Raw genomic sequence first — 23,036 nt, forward strand, 5'->3', positions numbered from 1 at the left:
GGTGCTGACGCGAGCGGTATAAACCGAAAGGCCGAGCTGTTAACGCAGCGTCCCTTCGAGGCGCCCGCATCCTCGATACCGGCTAGTAGCACCCTCTCTTGGGGACACATGCTTTGAACCACTTTTTTGTGGAAACCAGCCGGCATGAAGAAACATGCGCCTGAGAAATGTCATTTTAATTTACAGAGTAAACAGGATGTGGAGAATTGGTGACAGGAAGACAAACGGGTCTCTCTGTCATCCATTGCCGTGTCCCTGAATCTGACGACAGGTGCGTTGTACCCTTGTAACCAAGACAACCAGGGAGCAAACATGGAAATCCAGAACGCTCTGCGTGCGCAGCCGAGCTGGGCTAACTGTGATTCCCAGTACATGTGCTCTTCACTTTCCACTCTTGTGAATCGGTTGAGTTCCTCTGTGCCCACCGTTGAGCACACGTCCGCCAAAGGGTATTCTGAAACCTCCATATTTCGAAGATTGCATTCTGTGGAACCGGATACAAACTTCCGCCCGATATCTCCCGACTTGGTCACAATTTTTGGTGCCAAGCCTACTTGAGAACAAGGACACACCTCTTTCGATTCACTTCAGGTTTCCGACCACGAAGGTGCTGTGTTTCAATACACTAATTTGTACAGGTAAGAGCATCCTACAGAGGTCCATTAGAAGATTTCTGGCGCCAACAGTAAAGGCTGTTGGAGCCACTAAAGTGTTCGCTGGTATCGACTCAACAACATTAATGAAATTGAAATGGTTTCCAAATGATACCTGTTATTAACGCTCTGTCTCAGCCAGAGCCGTAGTTGTGAGGATATGCACAAAAGCTACTTTCCAGTGAGCGACCAGGCCGCTCTGTTGGGAGTGCAAAAAGCTTGTAACTTGGTTATTTCACTCTCGTCAGGGGCATTACTGTAGTTGATAATTTGCTTACGTTTACTAACCCGTACGAGGAGAATAGTCGACTTTGGAACGCAGCGTCTCACGGGCGTCACTGATCAGGTCCCACCTGGCTCGGTCAACCTGTGTTCCACACCCCTGGGGAGTTTGGCATCAGTAAGTGGAAATACGAGTTTTACAAATTGTTGTCGCCCATGTGTAGAGGGCAGATGTACTATTCCCCTGAGACCTTAGCAACAGAACGAGTTAGGCGTGAGTGAAACTCAAATCTACGGCATTGTCGACAACTTCCATACTGAACCGGTGCAAGCTCGGGTCTTCAATGCGTGATTATTCTGTTCCTTATGATTCTGTCGTTAGCTAGTAGAAGAGTAAAGCAGTTCAAACCGCTGTGTGTTGAGACTTGGTTTATGGCCATATTGGTCACCATACATTTTTTAAAATCTAATTTATGGGATTGCACGTCTGCTTCGAATGCCCTCAAATGCTGATAACCGTGACCAAAAGCGAGCTTGATTAAACCCCAAACATGAGTTCCCCTACAAGAACTAGTGGTCTACAACAAAACGTGTAATATAGAAGCCTCAAGCTAAAAATAGGTAGTGAGCTAGATTAGTTCTTATAAGGCAAAAAAGCATCAGCTGATTATTACGGAGGCACTGTTTGTGATATGTTTACTGGTTACTGGGCGTCACAGCCTTTCTGTAGAGAGAAGAACCTAATATTGCCGTTGACGTCGTTCCATCAACACCTCTCTCCGTTGACGAATCGCTGACTTCAGTGCGGCCCGCTTTTCTTCCAAATCCATGCCACAAGCAATCGAACAACCGACAGCGACCGAGTCCGCCTCTGGTTCCACTGGACACCCGGTATGCATTCCCAGTGGTCGATGGTGGTCACAATATATATGTCGGCAGTTGGGACACTTCACTCCTCCTGGGCGTGAACCTGAGTCTCCAGCATCCGCCAGTTGTTTGCATTGTGGCTCGCGGCAAAGTCTCTGCATCAAGCGAGCCATGGCTCCTAGATCGTTGGGATGTACTTCGTCCAACTTGATCACCGCGGTAGTTTGTCTCTTTGGATCGGTTCGACTAGACGACCGGAGCCGAGTGAGCTATAGACCAATAGGGAGAGCGGTATGTATGAGCATTTTAAACATCGTGGCTTTAGGAGCTACTTGCAAATATCGCTAAAATGAGTGGATTGACCGTCACTTCCACGAGAGAGACACAGGCACTCCAAACTCGAAATAGGACAACCAAAGAAAGATTCTAACGTCTTTGTGTCGAAGGAGATGAATACAACACACAGGGATGCCAATTTTGCATCCAATCTAACACGGCCCTAGACTGGCAGCTACCAATTCACCAGGAATCCTACAATAGAATAGGGAAGGTGGCGTGTTTCAAGCACGTTTAATCTATCGGTTATTGTATGAACAGCTTGTTCATGGATTGTTAATGCCGTTGGAAAACGGCTACTATCAAGAAGGAATTAGCTGATCAGTGTGTTCGGTCACCATCCTGTCTTACTTCGCGTTAGTCCGGACCCGCATTGCCCACAAAACTGTGCAAACGAGACCAAGAAGTTGATCGCCTGATTCTTACTTGATAGTCGTCAGTCCATCGGTGTTAATGTAAGATCACTACTTGCAAACATGTTGGTTTGATCCTGAAGAAAATCGCGCATCCATATGATCACATAAATCTTGTAGAAAAACCTAAAGACTGACGTATTATAACACTGGATTCCTGTTTTTCGGGTACCAAGGACCGGGGTGAGCCTATGCGCAGGTCAACTTTACAGTAACCGAGTACACTACTTTCAAAAGGCCCACAGACAAAGGCCGGATTATAGCCTCTCTCTCCTCTCCTACTGGTTCCGTCGGTGGTAGCATTGTTCTGAGTTAACCATCGTTTCGAAGTCAAATCGACACGCAAACATAGAAAGGCAACAGGGACCTGGGTTTTCATTGGGTTATTAATAGCGTGCAGTAAGGTTTCCGACACCTTCGTTGGTGAGTTTAGTGTTCATTCTGTTCACTGGAGGTTTTGTAACCTTGGTACCACGCTTTTTCGTTAGCAGACACTTTTCGGCCGTCTGGAAAGATCGCACCAAATGCATGCTCAGATTGCCGAATGATGACGTGATAAAACAGATGATTCACTTCCGAGGAATACACTAATTTGCAAATCAATTTGGTTTTCACGGAGACTCAACCTCGTTTATGGTATTCTACAATTGAATGTGTTACACACAGACCGCCTCATGATTCAGTTGGCACGACATTCGAGATATCGCAGTATACTTTCATAAAGGAAATTACTCACAAGGTTGCTGAAAACTCTTCGCCCCAAGAAGGGCGAAACCGGTCGTGGGCTGTCGAAGAGTTTTCAGCAACCTTGTGAGTAGATTCCTTTATGAAAATGATTCACTTCCATTTATGGATCGCCGTGATGTTTCGGTGTACAGCCTATTTGACTCCAGTACACAAAATGCATTTCTGCCAGTTAAAGGTAAGGGGGAAGAGGCATGGCAGGTTTCATCTTACGCATGGGGTGATTCGTGCTTGAGAATACACTAGCCTGATCATTAAGCAGCCTCTTGTCTCGACATGATAACCAGTTTCGTCTTGCAAGATGTACATCATATCGGCCGTCGATCGATTTTGAAGTTCATGTCATCCTAGCCATCTTGATTCTGAGGTTGAGCTCTCCTGTTTGATTTTAAATTCCTCAGTGGCTGGGATGTTTGTGACCTCGGTTATTCTCAGCTGGCTAACGTACGCAGTCAATTGAGCTAGAGCTGTTTTCGAAGACGAGCTGTTCCAAATGAACACAAGAGCTCTGTTTTGTACTCAGTAGTGATGCAGAGTGACATTTCAAATACACTGTACAGAAATCCACACAGTATTAGGGGACTACCGTACCCAGCCCAATACTCTCAAGCCTCCTTGTACAGGTCTGAACAGATTTCACTAGCCCATCTTTGAATGGTCGCAAACTACAGTTCACTCCCTACGAAAAGACCACCTGAGGGACTGAACAAAAGCTGTCTGTTTTGAGAAAAGGACTTTTTGGATAATGGGTCGATAAAAACGAAAAATGGCAAAAACCTAGTTGGCCGAAACCGACACTACTCTGTGGTGCATCTCTTCAAGTATCTAGCGGTTTAGTGGAAACACAAGAGCTTTTTTCAAAGTGCAAAGGTTAAAGTTCGCTCCAGGTCGGATTCACCAAATTATCACGCCTGACCGCTGGAGCGTGACAAAGACCGGAAAACAAACACGTCAATGTGAGCTATCTTCGTACACCGACTGAACGAATCACGTAACATTAGTGTGAAGCGGCTGATAAGTCTGATAAGATTTCAGTGCAATCAGCCAATCAAATCAATCAGTCGTTCAGCTGTAACACCCCTTCAGCGCCTAGCTACCATGCCAACGGAAGGGGGGCCTGAATTACTGCCAGTTTGCACGAGCCTAGACAGGACCAGTCGAGATGTTGAGGCTGGGTTCGAACCACGGATCTTCCGGTCAGTAAGTTAGCGCCCTAACCACAGATCTATCTTGAGCTCAACCAGGATTTGTCAGTGCTTCATTTCTGTACATATAGAAGGAAGAATAACCAATACAAGAGCACTAAACACGTATTTGTTTGAGTTGCACAATTACGTGAGAGATTACCGTCCGATGAACTCAGCAGGGTAAAGTAGAATGTGTTACGGGTGGGGATAGTTAATTGACACGTGATTGTAGACCTGAGGAACGAAATTAAATAAACGAACTCGCTTGGCTGAGCGCATGAGTTTTGTGTGCACTTCGCATCGTCTAACGGAAGATGAATTCCCATTGTGAGCTTACACGCGGTATTGAGATAGTATACGACGGCGGGCTGCGCAAGCGCACTGCTTCCACTTTGATTTGATTGATGAAAGCACGGTCCTCAACTGGTATCCATAGTGCGTATTCTTGGGGGGATTTCATGGTACAGAGTAGCTGGATGGATATGTGTACATTGCTTCAGCTGGAAAAAAAGTGCATTCGTTGCCCAGTTCCGGTAACGCGATCGTCTGTTACTCAGTAAGTGACGTTGGACAAGTTGTATATTTGCATTTGGGGATTCAATCGAGCCTCCAATTAAATACTGGTCTTCAACCAAATGTGCTGTGAAAGGGCTGTCCGGGGTTCAGTTGGGTGGTCATTCAAGCTAACGAGACAGTATCCCAAGCAGTATTACGCTCAGCAGTAACACCTTTTTGGTGCCTAGCTGCCATGCTACCCGAAGGAAGCACGTGGCCTGGGATACTGTCAGGTTGCCCAGGCCTAGACAGGGGAAGTCGAGAGGTAGAGGTGGAATTCGAATCACGGACCTTCCGGTAGGTAAATTCGCGCTCTAATCACTGAGCAGTAGTACACATGAGGTCGACCTTGGTCAATGTAGGAATTTGGACTTTTTTTTAAAGAAGCATGATTGAAGCTGTTCACTGAGAAGATATGAACAGTTACCGCATACTTCTGGTGATAAGAAGGGTGAATAGGACTGGGAGGCCGTTAGTTACAAAGGGGTCGGGCACGTGATAACATTGGTGAATATTTGAGAAAGCTACACACTCTTATCAATGTTGTCCTGCAGAAGCGGAGTGTTCAGTACCGGTAACCGGACGGGTGATTGTAGGTGCTAGAATTGTCTAGATAGCGGAAACTTGTTCATCGCCATCAATCAATACAGTCAGAGCATACGTTGATTGCATGAGATTCGGCGCACATGTGGTATTTCGGTGGCTGAAACGCATGCAATAGTAGATGGGTGTGGTGGGTATATCTGAGGTCATCACAATGCCCTTCGGCCAGTGCGCATAGCGTAGTGACCAAGTCCCAGGGAAGCTTCTGTAGCTGTCCAGAATTCCTGTGAGCTTGAGGCCTATGTCTTCCATTTTTTAAGCATGTACGTAGTTGTTTGGGTACTTGTCTCGTATATTGTGCCGGACGTCTGGGCTCATGAATACAGTTTGTACTTCCATTCTTTGTTCCTCATCAGACATCTTTCCGGAATGCCCTCCGCATGGAAGACATGTACGGACACCAGAATCATGTGATACCTCCCAAATGGCCTTGGAGATTGCAGCACTTTAGGGCAAGCAAACGACATCCATCGGCTTGCTGCAAGAAACGTGATGTGGGACAAACCGTTCCGAGTAGACGCTGATATAAGGCTAAATGGGCCAGTGCTTGTGTGTTGGTGTTCTCGCCTGAGCACCTGTGTTGAGTGTGTGTGGCTATGCTCATTGCAGAGCCTCATTTGACCTAATAGAACAAGTTGAAGCCTCTGACGGGTGTCTCACATTTCAGTGAGTGGGCCCTCTCAGAGTTACTTCAAAACATGCGACACTCCCGCTATGATGCAATGGAGACGCCCCCCCTCCCCGAAGAATTCCGCTTATTAATGGGCAACTGTGAAAGATTTCAGGAAATAATGGAATTTTGTTTTTTTTTCCGGATTGCATCTAAAACTAACCTTAGCTTGCTTAAAACCAAGGCAAAATTGAGGTTCCCATAAGCAATGAAGCATCGGTGATTTTCTTCGGGGGTAAGCTAGAGAAAATGCCTCTTTGTTGTATCACTTTACCAGACGACAACAACAATGCACATTATGAACTCCATTAGCTTTGCATCCGTAATTCCCAAGCTTTTGGTGGTTGCAACCGAAGAGAAGCAATGCTCTTACGCTGCAACGAATCCGCAGGTGAAATATTCCTCACTCTGATCAGCTGACCACGAACGAGTGAGTCGCGATTTCAGATAGGCTGAAACTGGAATAGCACCTCTAGAGCAAGGTCGACAGCAGGAGTTCAGCAGTGTGTTGATGGGTGTGAAAACGCACCGATCGATGTCATGTTGTGCTCTTCAGGTGTACAAACATAGCAACCGGGAGAATCAATGGCGCGGCAGAAGTGTGTAGAAAAATCACGGAAAAATACACGGACATAACCACCTTGTGGACAAACTTCCGGAGTATAAATAGCAATAATTAGATCGACTATCTGTATTTGAAATGAAGAATGTGGTGAAAAGTTTGCTTCAGGTGAGCAATGTTTAACGGACGAAAACTCGGCATCCAATGTGGCTTTGCCGCCACTGAACGCCAACGGTAAGTTATGAATATCTTGCAGAGGTAAAAATGACGCGTGTGTAAACCGTGTGATGCACACGCTGGAATAAGGTAAGTCAGAAACACGTGACAAACCCCCGGGTGCGCCAACATTAAAATTCAGTTCAGCTCTGTTAAACATCCATTCTTAAGGACAATTTGAACCCCATCCAGGTGGGAAAACCAAGCGGCTCACCCAACGATAATTTTCACACGTCTGGCTCAGCAAATCGGGGGTCAATTTCGTCTTTAATTGTCTTTTTTCCGAAACAATGGGAACGAAATTTTCCCTTGGGGAAATTTGTGCCCTAATTAGATTTTGATGGGAGACCAAAATAAATCCCAGCCGAATTTCCCGACTGTGACGTTCTTCAACTGGATGTGCTCAACAAAGGCCGAGTGACATTGCAGTTGGTGCGATATTCGAAATATCACAGCATATTTCTTTGACCGTACACGGCTGCTGAAAACCCCTCTCGGCAGCTCGCGACCGATTTCATTCTTCCTGAAACTCATCAGGTAGGCGCAGTCCCCGAGTTTCCGTCAGCCTTATGTTCTACATAGACCCAAATTGCACGAAATCAGCTAAATACACTCATTTGCATACCTATTTGGTTTTAAAGGGAAATTCAGTCGAGCTGATTCAGCTGACTCGACCACGAGCGCGTTGACCTGCCGCCATGGTACGTGACAAGGCATTCCGGTATTGACATCACTACCACCACCATGGCTACGGGCGCGCTACAAACCCGCTACTAATCGCCCCGTTTATTGCAATGAGAACGAGCAGTTCCGTCAGGAACGATGAGCAGATCATAGAGTAGTTGCGTTTCAAACCAGCTTATTCTGTGTTGCAATTTGGCAAAATGGATGATGCGAATGGGGCGGCAAACTTCTCGTCACTACTATTGTTCGCCGAAAAACGTGGGCCTCCCACCAACCAAACATCAAACCCTGAGTTCTTTCCCATGTGTCCTTAATTAGTAAATCGGGTGGATCGGCTGGTGAAATAAATAGGCCATTTCCAAATTAAGGTTGCCTGATATTTTTTACAAAAAGTTTTCGATAAAACTTTCAAGAAAGACCGACCGACATGGGGTCACGATGACTCGATGTGAAATCGAGGCGTCCAACATGCAGAAATGCCACATTGTATAGTCCCTTCATCCGGATACACTGACTTCATGCCAATTTGTCTACAAAACTCTGTCAGTACACGAAGATTCAACCATCGTATGAATTTTATCGATATCCATTGGAAACCGTCCAAACATTTAACATGGAAAAGGCGTGGTTGTGATCGTGGCATCAGTTACTGAACAATGAATGTCCCTTCTCCTGGCAAAACCGCGCCTAGATAGCAGATGTAACCAACGTAGACCTACCGAACAGTGCACCGTGTTGCATGCAGCTGATTCCAAACGGCCGTAATCGAAGAGAGAATCACCCCAGTGTTACATAAATATACAGAAACCAAAAAACAAACTGCTATATTGGGGACTGTGTTTATTACGTGATCTTCCAATACGTTTTTTATTTTTAATTTCGACGTCACCAGTAGTGTTTTGCTGGGTTTTCTCTTAGGCTGATTCTAAACGCACTCAGTGTGACTTGAGCTCCACAGGATGAAGCACAGTCGCCATCAGATTTCTAACAACGGTCGCACCTCGTCTTGGAAGTCTATCGCGGGTAGTCTGATCCCTTCACGCCTTTGTCGGAAAAAACTAGCCTACTGTTCTCCAAACCTCATTGGAACCTCAGCAACTTCAATGTGCAAGATTACGGAACCAGACAACCAATCCTACTTCAGTCATCCTCACGTTAAGTAGTACTGGTGTCTCATCCCAGTGTGTCCGGTCCGTAGCAGCGCATAGCTTTGTTCGATCTACTCGTGAGCCAGGAACAGGAATTGTAATCGTTGTGGTTCTTCGTAGTGCAACAAACAATTGAAGGCAGGTGGCATTGCAAACAGTGGCATCACAAAAAATGCCACCGTCTTTGATGTAAAACGCACCAGGTACACTTGCAATGACCAGAGGTTTGCGACTGCATGCATACTTTCAGCAGATCCTGCTCTCCACGTGCGCTGTTCAGGCTTGAGTTGTGTGAATCGATAGCCAGTCGATTGAATCTAGTTGATGAGTTTCAATCGGTGGACCGCTTTTTCAGAGAAAACCGCTCCTGATTTGCAATTATTCCCTGCAGACGCTTCAAATCCATGGCATACTACTTACCATAAATCCATCGAGAATTGTGAAGATGTATGAACAATCCTAGTCATCAACTGAGACTTTGTCCTGTTAGTCTATGCTGAAAAGCTGACAGGCACTGTCTAATCCTTATTGGAAAACATCAGCAGTCCGCATCTTACGAAACTCAGAGTGTCAGATTCATGACCTTCCGGCCGGTGGTTGAACACTTAACCGTTCGGTCACGAGCGGCTGAACAACAGTATGACTAGCTCTCACCTGAACAGGATATAGCGCCGCTCATCCTTCACTCACGGAATCTGCATCACCTGGTCACGTGTTGACCGGTTCCTCGAATACCGACTTCTCAGAAGGAAGTTTCAGTCATTTTGTGAAATATTCTTACTGTGAGCTACGGGGGCGAGATGGACCAACTGGTTAGAGCGCGAATTTACCGACCGGAAGGTCCGTGGTTCGAACCCAACCTCTGCCTCTCGACTTCTCCTGTCTAGGCTTGGGCAACCTGGCAGTATCCTAGCCCTCATGCTTCCTTCTGGTGGCATGGCAGCTAGGCACCGAAAGGGTGCGACAGCTGAACGATTATTATTATTATTTATTACTGTGAGCTACTTATAGACTGTTGGTAGTATGAGGAGATTTGAGAACGCGCAGTGCTGATGGGTCCGAATAAGAACAGAACATGTGTACAGTACTTCTCAGTTTCTGACACAGACTGGCTCCGCTTACGGGGTAAAAGCTCCACTAAAAAGGACGGAATTCGAATCGAATGACAACGTCGGGTGCGCATTCCCTGGATATATAAACAGGTCTTGAACATGGCAGGCAGCAGGACATGGCTTTCGAACGATAGGTCTTCTATGTGTAGAGCTGAACGTATAGCACTGCTATGGTGCCAAGAAAAATTTCGCATTCCGCACCCCAGCATGATGTAGTAAAGTCCTTTCCCCGTCGCAAACTCACCGATTTGTGCTTAAGCTTCTTTTCCCGGATCGCCAACCGAGTCCCACTTCGACTGCGACCAGAAGCATCCACAATCGCGGTCGTAACTTTTTGAGACTTGCGTTTTTCCTTCGGCAATGGATTCAATCCCAAGCGCTGCCTTCGTCGTAGCTCAGCATCTGCGTTTCGCTGTTTCAGTCGCGATTTGGCCTCCAGTTCCTTCTGCTTTTGTTTGAAACCGGCACGGCAAACGGCTTCGTGTCCACACTGAGCCGCGGGAGGAATGTGTTGCAAGCACCACGGGCACAACCAATGATCTTCCGGGACGGTTTGGATACACGAGTCTACCATTTTCGGTTTCGTAGGTGGCGGCTTCGCTTTGGCCAGTTTGCGTCGTTCGTTGCGCAAGCGCCGGTATTTTTTTCGACCCGTCTAGAAGAGGAAAGATAGGATGAGTGATCCTGGCGCCTCACCACCATCTAAACATGGTATCCATTGAATTGGAAAGCGGATATCACTTCTTGGATGAATAATTCGACAAATAAGAAGGCAATAGTGGCCTCTCCACCTCAAGATCCCTTGAAATGGGTTCGATAAATTGAACTGAGACTTGAGAATCCTAACGAAAAATTAGAATTCTGGCCTGTAGCTGGCCAGGTGACTCACCCGGTGCTGTTTAGTGTATTTTCCAACTCATTAGCGAGAGAGAAAGTCAAAATCTTCTTCCATTTCAGGGGAAATTTGAGAATTTCGATCACTCCGCTCATATTCCCGTTTCGGGAGGTGAAATACAGTAAAATTCACAAATAGAAATATCGTATTTTCAGCGTCGTACGGCTATGCGACCAGATTGGCCATCAAGAACATCATAATATGCGAATGGGCGATGTTCACTGTGACGTTATTTGAGCAGTATTACGAAACTACGTCAACATGGGCCCGTCCATCTCAAGCTAGTCAATTTGGCTGAGTACTGCACACAACTTCATTTCCCATACGACATTATACCAGGAATCCAAAGAGTTCCCTCTTAGCACTTGCACGTGTCGATAGCTGCGATATATTGAAGGTTGTCTCCTTGATACCAAGTATCAATTTTTCACATGGCCCACACTTTTACGAGCAACCCCCTCTATGAATGTTTATGCACCGCCGATAGACACAGTCTATGTTTCTGCCAGTTCAGTCTGTTATTTTAGAACTGTGCACAGCCATCCAGGTAGTTTCTGAGTCATAGAAAATTAGAACAGTGGTCATTTTACTCTGTTTCACACAGAATCGGAGATTAGGTTAGTTGAGCGCTTGCGTGTGCTATGACATATGACCTTTTTGTAAGGACAGTCAACGTCCCTCTGGACAGTCTAAATAGGGTGGACTAATCGGAATTCATGACATATTTCCGATAACGGAATATACTTTGCCGCACCTCTTCAGGTGCGGCCCTACTCAGTCAACCTAATACACACAACTTACAAGGATGTTCGGTAAGCCTCTAGATCACCAAGATCGCACCAACGAACCGAACAACTGCTTCTATCTATACAGCAAAGCTGAGCTCGGCATGTACCAAGCGCACAGATTCCAATCTTACTGATTAATCGGACCGGCCGATTCATAGTTACTCACACTATTAAATACGTGTATATTGGGCCATGTGGCTCGACCCCGGTGGAGTAGGCGAAACAGGTGATCTTCATTAGAAGAGGACGTATACGTGGTCCATAATTGCTGCGTTATCATAGAACGTTACCGTAACAAGAAAGTGCTGAAATTATTTTTTCTTGAGCCTTTAATTTCAAATCTCCATATTTTTCACTTCGAGTGTCAGCTTTCTTAAACTCGGAATTCCCTGAGAACCCACCCGGCCTCTGTGGGCTAACCGAATTTCATCAGCAACCGTTTATTATGTAACGAAATTGATATCGAGAAATTTTGTGCAATAAACAGACCGACAAAAAATATAGTGTAAACTGCACAACAAATTTTGTTCAGATACGTATACCAAAGTAGTTTTTTCGGATTGAAAATTGAACCGAAGGCGCGTAAGTTAATACTCAGCAGCGAAACAGCCAAAACACCCTGCAGGCCTTTGTGTGCTCGATCGGACTAGCCGGTTACTACCGTTGTAACGGTGATACTACTGATGGGAGGCATGCTGGTAGTGTGTGTTGTCCTTGGAATTTCGCGTCGCGTCTCTTGAAAAGGGGAGATCTGTTGCGGAATTTGTGGAGCCGCTTTGTAACATTTGCTTGGATTTGAACAATAAACGACCGGAGTCAACGAATATCTAGGAAAGTTCAAGAAGACGCGTTCAGGAGAAGATGGATGTCCAGTTTTTGTAAATAAGATGCAAATGAGAGTTTTGCTTCCCTGTCCAATAGTCTGTAGCCGGTCAGTTGACATTTCTTAATAACTCCGCAGCAAAGGCCTTCTTCCTTTGACCGTTAGATCATCGATTCGTTGGAGCGCACAGCGACGCTGACCACTTCATATAAGGCCAGTGCAACATATTTGGCTAACGGTGTTGATAGACTTCTAAGGCCCATGACTCGAATGTCCCTATAACTATGGGGACGGCCACCTATGTGTCGTGTACTACAAACGGCGGTGCAACTTCTATGTCGGTCCTTGGCTTCCTGGCTCACCCAAATGCGGTATAACAAAAGGTACGGTAGCTTGAGACAACCCTTTATGGAGACAACTGTATTTATAGGGCAACCTGACAGTAGCCCAGCCCTCGTGCGACCTTCGGGTGGCATGGCAGTCAGGCACCAGAAGGGTGTTGCAGCTGAACGATTTCGATAGGGTCATCACAGAATGTTCCATCAGATCACGCTGGAAACTTCGTGGGACAAGAAGCGTCGACCTACGGATGATCGATCCAAATTGGCTGACATTCTGATCAATCAAGGTATACCTTCGTTTATTAAGTGACCCGCACGTGACACATCCGTCCAATCGACGTGATGTTTGGCTACTAAGACACTGCATCCGGCTAAAGTTACCCCATATGTTTGTACATTATCCCCTGATTACTTCGATTGAATTCAGGTCTCGAGCAATTCGTCTACGCGATATCTTCGTGCTCGACGTGATGTTTGGCTAATAAGACACTGCATCCGGCTAAAGTCACCCCATATGTTTGTATATTATCCCCTGATTACTTCGACTGAATTCAGGTCCCGAGCAATTCGTCTACGCGATATCTTCGTGCTATCGTTGGTTGACGTTTGCCTGAGGAGTTTTCCCAAACTTACTAAGCAAGCTCTCTTGCTCTTCAGACGGACTGTGGGGTCTGCTCTATTCGCATCCACTTGGTTAATCCAGACCAGTCTGATACCCCAATTCATTATCTACGCAATCCGCTCGCACTCACTGGTTAGGGGTACATGAGATTCGTAAACATTCGCAGTTTCATCTATACGGAACCACGATTAGATTTACCGTTCGGACCAACAGGGACGCGCCCTCCCCCCAAAAAACCTACCCACGTGACCCTAAAACACCAATTAGTCAGTCTGCGCAAGGTAGAAAGGCGAGAAAGAGAAACAGAAAAGACTGAGAGAAACCTACTCCAACTTCTGGTTTGGGTTCTTCCAAATTGGTTTGACAGCAGGTACTCTGACGCGTTGCTGCAGCGTTCATCTTCTCTTCGGCTTCACGAACTGTTACACAATTAAGAGCGAAGATTGAATCAGTCAACAGTGTGCCTGAAAGGAAGACTGGATTTGAAGCTAAGAACAAATACGAACAGGGTTCAATAGAGTCACTGTCAACACATGTAAACTACTACAGCGCCCCACATATTGGCATCAGAACTGAGACCTTTCAACGTATTTTGTGACACCCATTCGGAAAGTCAAGTTTACCACAAGGAACAATAACTCCAGTCCCCCGATTCGACAAAGGTAGAATGTTAGAAAGCAGTGATACTCATAGTACAACTCTCACAAAAAGAAATTTCCCGAAACTAATCATCCACGACTAGTGAGTGATCAGATGAATTAAATGCAGTACAGTGATCGATTCTAGCAAATGAGTTGCTGGTTTGATGCACATTTGGTTTCGGTATCTGAATCAACTCAAGATCGCTTATTGGTTAGAGAGCGAACCTACTGACCGGATAAGTCCGTGGTTCCAACCCAACCTCGGTATCTCGATTGCTCCTGCCTAGGTTTGGGCAATCTAGCAGTGTCTCAGCCCTCGTGCTCGCTTCGGTAAGCATGGCAGGTAGGCGGTTATTTTTACTGTCTATTTTCGTACAGTAGGGTAGTCAGCTCGTTAGCGTTTGATAAAGGCAATGGCTCAGCCACTTTTAAAGTCTAGGTAGAAGACCCTCTACGCCTTCCTCACAACCAGATGCTGATTTAAAGATGGGATGAATGTGTAGTGGCGATGCGTCCTGTTACGAGTACAGCCCAAGCCTCAGGGTTGCTGGCTGAAGCTATTCCCCAAAAGAACGAATTAATTATCCAACCGAAAATTCGGGCATGTCTGTTTCGAACCGCAAATTTCACATAGCGAAAAACCAGTATTTAGCTAACTCTCTATGGGTCATAAGAAGTAATGTCAACTTCACTTCCTGCGTGAAAAGTAGCGATGGACTACAACCATGGGAGCTAAGGCGAAGTTTGTGAGAATTATCAGGCTCATTATCATGACTGGCTGTCTGGTGGTTTAGGATAGACTCAATTTTACTGCTCATTTTACTCATCATAGTTATTGGTGGTTGATCAGATGGCCGTTGGTCTGTTCGCCGAGCATGGCAAGTGGCTTGCAAACGTTTCGTGTCTCCAGTGGAGGAGACATAATCAGTGCGCCATCTGATCAACGGGCAAGATGGCCCAAGTGGTTAGAGCGCGAACTTACCGACCGGAAGGTCCGTGGTTCGAACCCGACCTCCGCCTCTCGACTTCGCCTGTCTAGGCTTGGGCGACCTGGCAGTATCCCAGCCCTCGTGCAACCTTCGGGTAGCATGGCAGTAAGGCACCGATAGGGTGCTACAGCTGAACGATAAAAAAACTGACCAACCACCAATAAACGCACACAAGATCACATTAAACCAAGGAGCGTCCGTCTTCAACTATTTTGTCCCTTATTGTGAATAGAAACGGCACCGATAACTCACGTAGCCGTAGACGATTTTCCTCTTCCAAAGCCAAACGACGAGCACGTTCTTCCTCCTCGCGCTGCCTTTTTCGCTCAAGTTCAGCTTGTTGTCTTTGGATTAGAGAAGCTCGTTTGCGAACTACCAAGTTGGATTGATCCACCGGACCTTTGGTGGCAGACAGAACCAAGAGCTCGTACTCTGCGGCCAACTAAATGTCCATGGCAGGGGGGAACATCAGTTAGTGCATCAGTAATGCCCTCATTTGGTATGAATTCTAAAGCTCACAGACGGCCATCCTTGGAAACCGCAAGGATAGAAGCTACAGGGCTCAGAAGTGGTAATAAGAGATAAAATGTCAGGGGCACATTCTAAGCATATTTATGGGATATACTATCCTGGGGGTATCCTACTAATGTGGCTTCACACCGTTGGTCACACAGGGTTAGTTCGGATACACTGATCATAGTGCTGTCAGGAGCTCCAGGCTAAACTGGCAGCATTGGATCAGTAGTCGCGGAGACAGTACGCTGCGAAGCCTGTGTGATGACATTTGGATCACAGTATTAGAACATCATGTGTGTAGTTTCTTGACACAAGTAGTTTTTGGACGTCATCTACAAGCTCTGACATGCAATCCACCCTGCAGCAATTCTACAACTATGCTACTAGACATTCCAATACATTATGACGTGTTTTAATAGCCATGTGTTTTGAGATTTTTCACCATCATCATCAACATCATAGAGCGTTCACACTGATGTCTCACTACCATACAAACAAAGTCTAGCTGATTGAATTTGAAGCGTTAAACTAAAAATGACTGGATTGGGAACGGACATGGTGCCCGCCCACCACGAGCATTCTGAGATGCCCACATCTCCAAATATTTAGTAAGACCAATTCGAAAAAACTTGGAGCACGAAAGATGCTGAGATCAGCTGACCATTTCTTGCAACGTCTCTAGTCTAGCAGAGCTCTGCTGGGGTCATATATACCCCATCTTGGGAGGAAGGCCACGCCTAAACTCCTTACTCTTTCGTACCCTTTCGCCCAGTCGAAGTAACGATTCGAATATTGAAGCTTTCAAGGTCCTCCATCGTTTCCATCATTGGTTAGTCCACCACAAAGTTGAAAACATATCAAGAAAGTGGATATACTTGCCTAACACCACTTTTCGTGTAGAAGCTTTTAGAGAGCTCTCTATGCACTCCCACACGCGAGAAATTGTGATTATAAAGAGCGGATTATGCACACGACTAGGGGTGTCTCCTTTTGAGTCAGGGTAGTTAGGAGCATTCACTGATCGACGGAACCGAACACACCTTTGAAGTCAATGAACACTAGGACAGCGGGTCGAAATTATATTGCACTAAAAGCTGAAGATGTCAACGCAGCATCTACCGGCCTGAAGCTCACCGGTTGAGGTTTCATCTGCCTTCTCAAGACAACGAAGGATCAGTGGCGCCAGAGGCCTTGTTAAGACGGAAGTCAAACTGACACCTCTGTGGTCACTGCATTCATCACAAGTATCATTTTGACGATGGACTGATCCCATTTGTCCGGAATGGTCTCCCAGATAAACGCAATTAAAGCATACAAACACTGATTGAGGAGCCCATGATCTCTTCTGAACAGAGCATGTAAAAAGTCGACAAGACCGGAAGCACAGTAACGCCAGGGTATGGATGCACACTCGAAAGCTTCTGAGGCTGAAGCGGGTTTTATACCATGGTTCAACTCTCTGTCAAGGGGCGATGGTCCCGATGAGGTGGCGAGTGGCCAAGTGAGTTGTTGTTCGGAATATTTTTCTAAACGTTCTTTACAGGTTCTTTACAGAGCCCTTGTGGTCCTTGATAAGCTCGATGACAAGAAATTTTCAATGAACAGTCGAACGAATAAAGTGAAACGGAGCGCGGATACTTCCAGCATTTTTGCTTCCAGTGGTTGGTCGGGTTGTACCACATATACAAGCTCCGATATTAGTTGCAACTTTCGATGTCCCGCTGCAGTGATCATCCCATATTGACTTTGAAGAAGTCGGTTCTGATGAGTATATTTGAGTTCTGGCTTGACTAACTTCCCCATGGCCATATGGGATGTGCGTTGTCGCGGACCTACAATGAAAAGCAGCAACAAGCCCCATGCCGAAGTCCACACGGGTATTTCAGTGATTGGTCCTCGCCATCACTGACCGACGACTATTCAGCCTACTTGGGTTCCTGGCTAGTTCGTTGGTGGATACCATGTGGTTAAAAGAATTCCGCTGTTCCGGAGGTTGATATCGCAAAGGAACAGCCTGCGGTCAGCACGGATCCAATAGACGTTCTCTACTGTCCACATGTTGCATGTCTAATCCAATGCCACTACCCGATTGAGCCTCAGCAGATCCACGTTTACCGAACTGCACGTTCACTTCACCAGCAAACACGATGCTTGAGCTTTCGACTTGTCGTAAAAGAACACTTAGAATGTCATGTAAGTTATCTGGTAGATTGCAAGCTACAGTCGGTTGGAGCGCAAGCATGTAAATTAAATGAGTGACAGGCCTGACTTTTACAGGGTCTTTAATATACGTTACCAAACGAACTGCCCATTGGCGACCGTCAATGAGTATTCGGCCAACTAAACATACCTCTGTTCGATGGCTCAGCATAGTACCCAACCCGGCATGTCTAGCTCCAGAGGCGTTCACTCAGCAGAAGTTAATAGCCAGAAACGAGAGGAGAGCGACAGGATGGTCAGTGCAAATACTCGATTCTTGTTTCTGACAGGCATACATCGATGCAGGTGGAATCCAGGGTCCGATCAAGCACAGCTTATTATCCTGCTCGCTTCAGAGTGTACGTAACAAAGGCAGCAAAGTAGGTCGGATTTCGGGGTCTGAAGAAATTTCGAGGCATTTAGGGGTGTTATAGAAGATGGACGCGCACAGGATGATGAAGAGCAAACAGGATCGTTAAACCTAGTGTTGGGACCTCGTTCAGCTGTGGCATCCTTCGGTTCATTACTGTGGTGCAACACGACTGAAACACATGGGGTGAGATACTGTCAGGTTTCTCAGGCTCACAGAGAGTGCTGAGGATGCTAGTGCATAGCGAGAAGAGGACCTGAAGAAAAACACACAATACTCCTTCAGAAACGTTGTACACAATTTGTCTCTGAACAACAGCATTCTGGAAACCAGTTAGCGGTAATCGAAATGAGTTGCAGATGATTTAGGCATTATCGAGCGCCGACAAACTCGAAGCTGCTAAACCATGCCATCTTAATGACCCACACTGATGAAATGCAAACTACACTTGTGGGCTCAAAACAAGTGGAGTATTTTTTCATAAGTGAAAATAAATAGAACAATAACAAAGAGACAAGTGGAAACAATAAATACCAAGTAAGTGGACAGTCTATGGCCTGGCAAAAAATTAAGGAAGCACTAACCAGTAAACGCAATCAGGTTGATAAATGTTGCTTTCTTGGATGGGGACCCCGGTACTCATCTCATCAATGGTTAACGAAGCTGGTACACATGGGCCAATCAAGTAGTCAGTGGTTTCCCTGCATTATCACACTGAATGCGTAGCTATTCAGCTTTCCTTTTCTTCAGATAACTGGAGTGATTCAACAGTAACGAAGTGATTATACCATCGGCTTTGATGTCTGGTTATATCCAACCTGTTCCCCTGCTTTCGGTAATAGTTAGCACTAACTTATCTGGTTTACAGGTGATGAAGTGAATTGAACTGAGCAATGTTGCTTGGGCTTCCTTCCTCTACATCCGGAGTAGGTTTGTATGCTATACATTCAATGTAAACTGATGCTTACCATTTCACAACTAAACAAGAACTGATCATTGAGCACAGCGTGTGAAAGTAGACGGCCGTATACAGCTGGAACTAGTGAATTAGGGTCAAACGAGGCCTGTTCATCAAGAATCGGTGTTGAACACTGATGTCATGCTGTCGATCATGATGACTATGATCATGAATAGAAAATCTGACTTTTTACCATGCTTAGAAATACTTGACCGCCTGGCCCTAAAACGATAAAACCCCCAACGACAGAGTTGCTAACGTATGACATCAATCAGGCTTACACCCAGATACTTTGTGACTCACATTTTTTAAAATGCGGCGATGGTCTTTCGTCAACCTGCTAGATGGTATTCGTAATTCAACTTCGTTGAGATCTCGAACAAAAGGCAATATCATGCACTCAATAGTCATTACAACAGGATCCATCTGGCAGGAAGTTCCACCGACTCCCACCTCGGAAGAACTTGCGGCATCGTGAGACAAAGCAACAGCCTCGACTGCTTGCTTTAACTGCGCCTTTTCCATGTCTTTTTGGTTTTCCTTAACTTCATTTTTGCATTGGACGGGTTGTGATGATCTTTGAGGTTCTGGAAGGCAATGAAATTTGGTGGGCTGCTGTTCCAGTACTTCTGGCTTTTGCTTTTTTGGCTCAAACAACTTTTCTCCAGGTAGCTGACGACCACGTAATGAGGGTGAATGGATCGATGCGCCGGGAGATGGCGACTGACGACGCGTAAACCCAGGAGTACCTGGGGATGGAGTGGACCGTCTCTCAATATCGCTACTATTGTTATTGTCGGATTCCGAATCAGTTTCGGTCCCCAAAGGCATTTTGTGGTTGTATCCTGCTTCCGTGGTGTTAACACAGCTGAGCGGTTCAGGTACGGGTTGTTGGCTTAGAGATATAGATGGCACGTAATAAGATGTGGTGTTCGAAAGCGACCCCTCCCAACTGGAAGGAGCGAAAAAATCACTGGACTGTAGAAAATTATGTGCCAAACCGGTAGGCGAAAATGATGAACTGGATGAACGGTCTTGAGGTTCCACACTCGGTTCTAAACTCTGTAGTTTGGTCTGACTAGTGTCACTGACAGGCATGCAGTCATCGTGAAGCCATCTTGGTGTTACTGGTTCATCGCTTTCACGACCTAGAGTGATTACTTGACCGTCTGATTCAGCATCAACCATTAGATTGACAGAGTCCACTATACGACGAATCATTGTTACGTGGGGCTATTGTATGCACGTCTCAGAACAGGAGGTAGAACGGCTAAAACAGAAAAATAAAGTCATGAAAGAAAATATGGTTGAAACTACTGCGATTAAACGTGAGAAAGTGGATTCTGTGCTTTTTCGAAAAGCTTGGGAAATAATCGGTGAGTGTTTCCCGGACAACGTTCTGTCTTATCAGGTCAAGAAACTCAGTTACCATGCTGGTCCGAATCCAAAGTAGACCGAGAGCAGATCAAAGAAATATTTACCAGCTCTCAGGCTAAAGTAATGTTAAATGTCGGTCAAAAGTTCATGTTGGTTAGTGGGGGTCTCACAACCTATAGGTTAAAGAAGATCCATGTGAATTTCTGTCAGATTCAGAGCTAAGTCCTGTCGGTTCAGAGTACGCCAGTTTACGACCTACCTCGAGTGATTTGTAGATCGCGTTAATTCGTCTGCGTTAGCAAATGCCACCACATTTGGGTTAGGGGTAATCATAACCACTCATAGTAACACCAAACACTGGTGCTTCAATATCACACAACCATGTCAATTTCAGTAAAGCGTTACGGTGAAAATGAATTGGGGTGATAGCATGGATTTTGGCCATGCTGTTTTTTGGAACCTTTCCTGTTGATTCCTCCTCACCGCTTTTCAACCTGAGCGTTTAGCAAGCCCTTACGAGATGGTGAAATCTCGGTCGGTTCGACTCGGACACCTAAGTTTATTCGCAACCGAGCTGCTAATATTCTGCGCTACACCTCCCTGTTACTGGCGTTCTGGTGACATCAAAACCGCCAGTGTGGACAACCAAGAAGCAGACAACTCGTACATTACTGGTGCTCTTCCGGTGCTCGGCTATTATCACGGGTTCCAAGAAGGTATCTCGCATCAAGTCGTCGTCCTCACTTTGGTGCGCTGATTTGAAGAGTGGACAAAACCAGGTAAGAGCACCTGATAACCCCAACGCATAGACTGACAAAACACATGTTGTCTCACATGTTCTCAATGGAAGAGATAAAGACCTTCGAAAGCACTGGACGGTTTTGAACTATCCTCAACAAAATGCCGGTTGCCGTGGAGCTCAGCTAATACACAGGGTATGTCTGGATATTCACTTATTTAGATGTATTTACTACCAAAGAAACGCCATGCGCATGAAGCCAATGACGGAAAATGACAGTCACCCGAAGCTTCCCGCCTATTTCATGTGCAGTTTACCACACCTGTCGGTATAGGATGGATCTTAACTCTTTCACTAGCTTGTACGAGAAGATGAACCAGCTTTTGTAGATTCCTACTTATCAGAACCGTCATGGAGCTTCCCGGAGCACCCACTCAATGGTATTCATCTCTCGCTCGCGGGGCTTACCTCTGGCCCTTAATCATTAGGTGCGGTCCTCGAGGTAGTAGTGGTTCGAATAACTATCTCCTAGCTCAAACTCATCAGTTTGATTCAGGTGGTTTGTTTTTTTGACTACCTTATTTGGAATTCACATCAAAGGAGCCAATAGAATTCACGAGTTCAACCGTGTCCGGGCACCTGTGACGCAGTTATGCTCCCCAGGTACCTAGGTAAGTTTTAAGGCTATCTCTTTTACATGGTGGGGTGAAATCCGTTTCTGGATTGGTCTGTCACGTCGAACCACACTCGCGCACACTCCGCAATGCCACACACGGTACGCGCTGAGCCGAATGAGCACTCACCTGAAGCCCTGTACCAGACGTAAGCCTGGAGAGTGAACAGGCAGCAGATCTAAAGCCATCAGCACGCCCAGTCGGCATTTTCGGAGGTGATATTCCCTACGGTGATGATCACGGAAGGTCAGTTCGATGATTTCCGCAGACTCAACTATTCGGTTACCTGGAAAAACTACGGAGGAATTGGTAAATTCACTATATTCGCTGATACACCGTCGAAACAAACAAAAAATCGTTCAGCTATAACACCCTTCCGGTGCCTAGCTGGTATGCCACCCGAAGGAAGCTTGAGCTTTCTGGTTCGAAGTTAGCAATCGCTGAATTGAATAACTCAATTTCGTGCCGTTACCCTCCGCGCCATCATGTTTTGCCCACGCTTCCTATTTCACGAGACCCACCCAAGCGGCCCTTGGACCTCCGACAAAAATATTCCTATATCCAGGCTTTTATCTGCTAAGGCTTTGTTTTTCATATTCGGCTGACCATATATAGGTTCCTTAGAAATCCTGTTCTGGTCCACTTGGTAAACATGTCCGCCAAAGGTAGGTGGTTGAATTTGACCATGACCTCTATTTCGCCGGTACATGGTCAGTGTTTCAATGTAACAAGAGGACGACGGATAGAACCGTCGCGTACAACTTGGCCTCCATTCACAGGCTTCGATCCCTCCACACCGTTTCTCCTTAAATCTCGAAGAAATATCCCAGCAGTGTTTCAACAAGAGGACGACGGATAGAACCGTCGCGTACAACTTGGCCTCCATTCACAGGCTTCGATCCCTCCACACCGTTTCTCCTCTCCTTTCGAAGAAATATCCCAGCCGGTCCCGAACATAACCCGGTGCGAAGAGTTATCAGACGTCAAGTGAAAGTGAGCTTGCGATCCGACCGTGAAGTATAGTGGACACAAAAAGACAAAGAAATGGAAGAGGCCCAGAAAGCCGGTAATGCCCGGAGATTATTTCAGTTGATCCGTGCGACCGGTCCCCGGAAACCACCTGTGAGTGAAA

The 23,036-nt window shown here is 46.0% G+C and overlaps 1 protein-coding gene across 1 annotated transcript; it reads right to left on the reverse strand.

Annotated features, from left to right (window-relative positions):
- Positions 1-1,460: 1,460 nt before the first annotated feature.
- On the reverse strand, positions 1,461-20,348 carry T265_12669 (hypothetical protein; the record flags this gene model as incomplete). The annotated part of the gene is made up of 5 exons (XM_009164851.1): positions 1,461-2,011; positions 10,217-10,627; positions 13,769-13,905; positions 15,324-15,513; positions 19,418-20,348. 5 exons carry the CDS (start codon positions 20,333-20,335, stop codon positions 1,616-1,618), a joined length of 2,052 nt encoding a protein of 683 aa, XP_009163115.1.
- Between the last annotated feature and the right edge of the window lie 2,688 nt (positions 20,349-23,036).

The sequence above is a fragment of the Opisthorchis viverrini genome (assembly GCF_000715545.1).
Source record: "Opisthorchis viverrini unplaced genomic scaffold opera_v5_9, whole genome shotgun sequence".
In the NCBI taxonomy this organism is placed as follows: Eukaryota; Metazoa; Platyhelminthes; class Trematoda; order Opisthorchiida; family Opisthorchiidae; genus Opisthorchis; species Opisthorchis viverrini.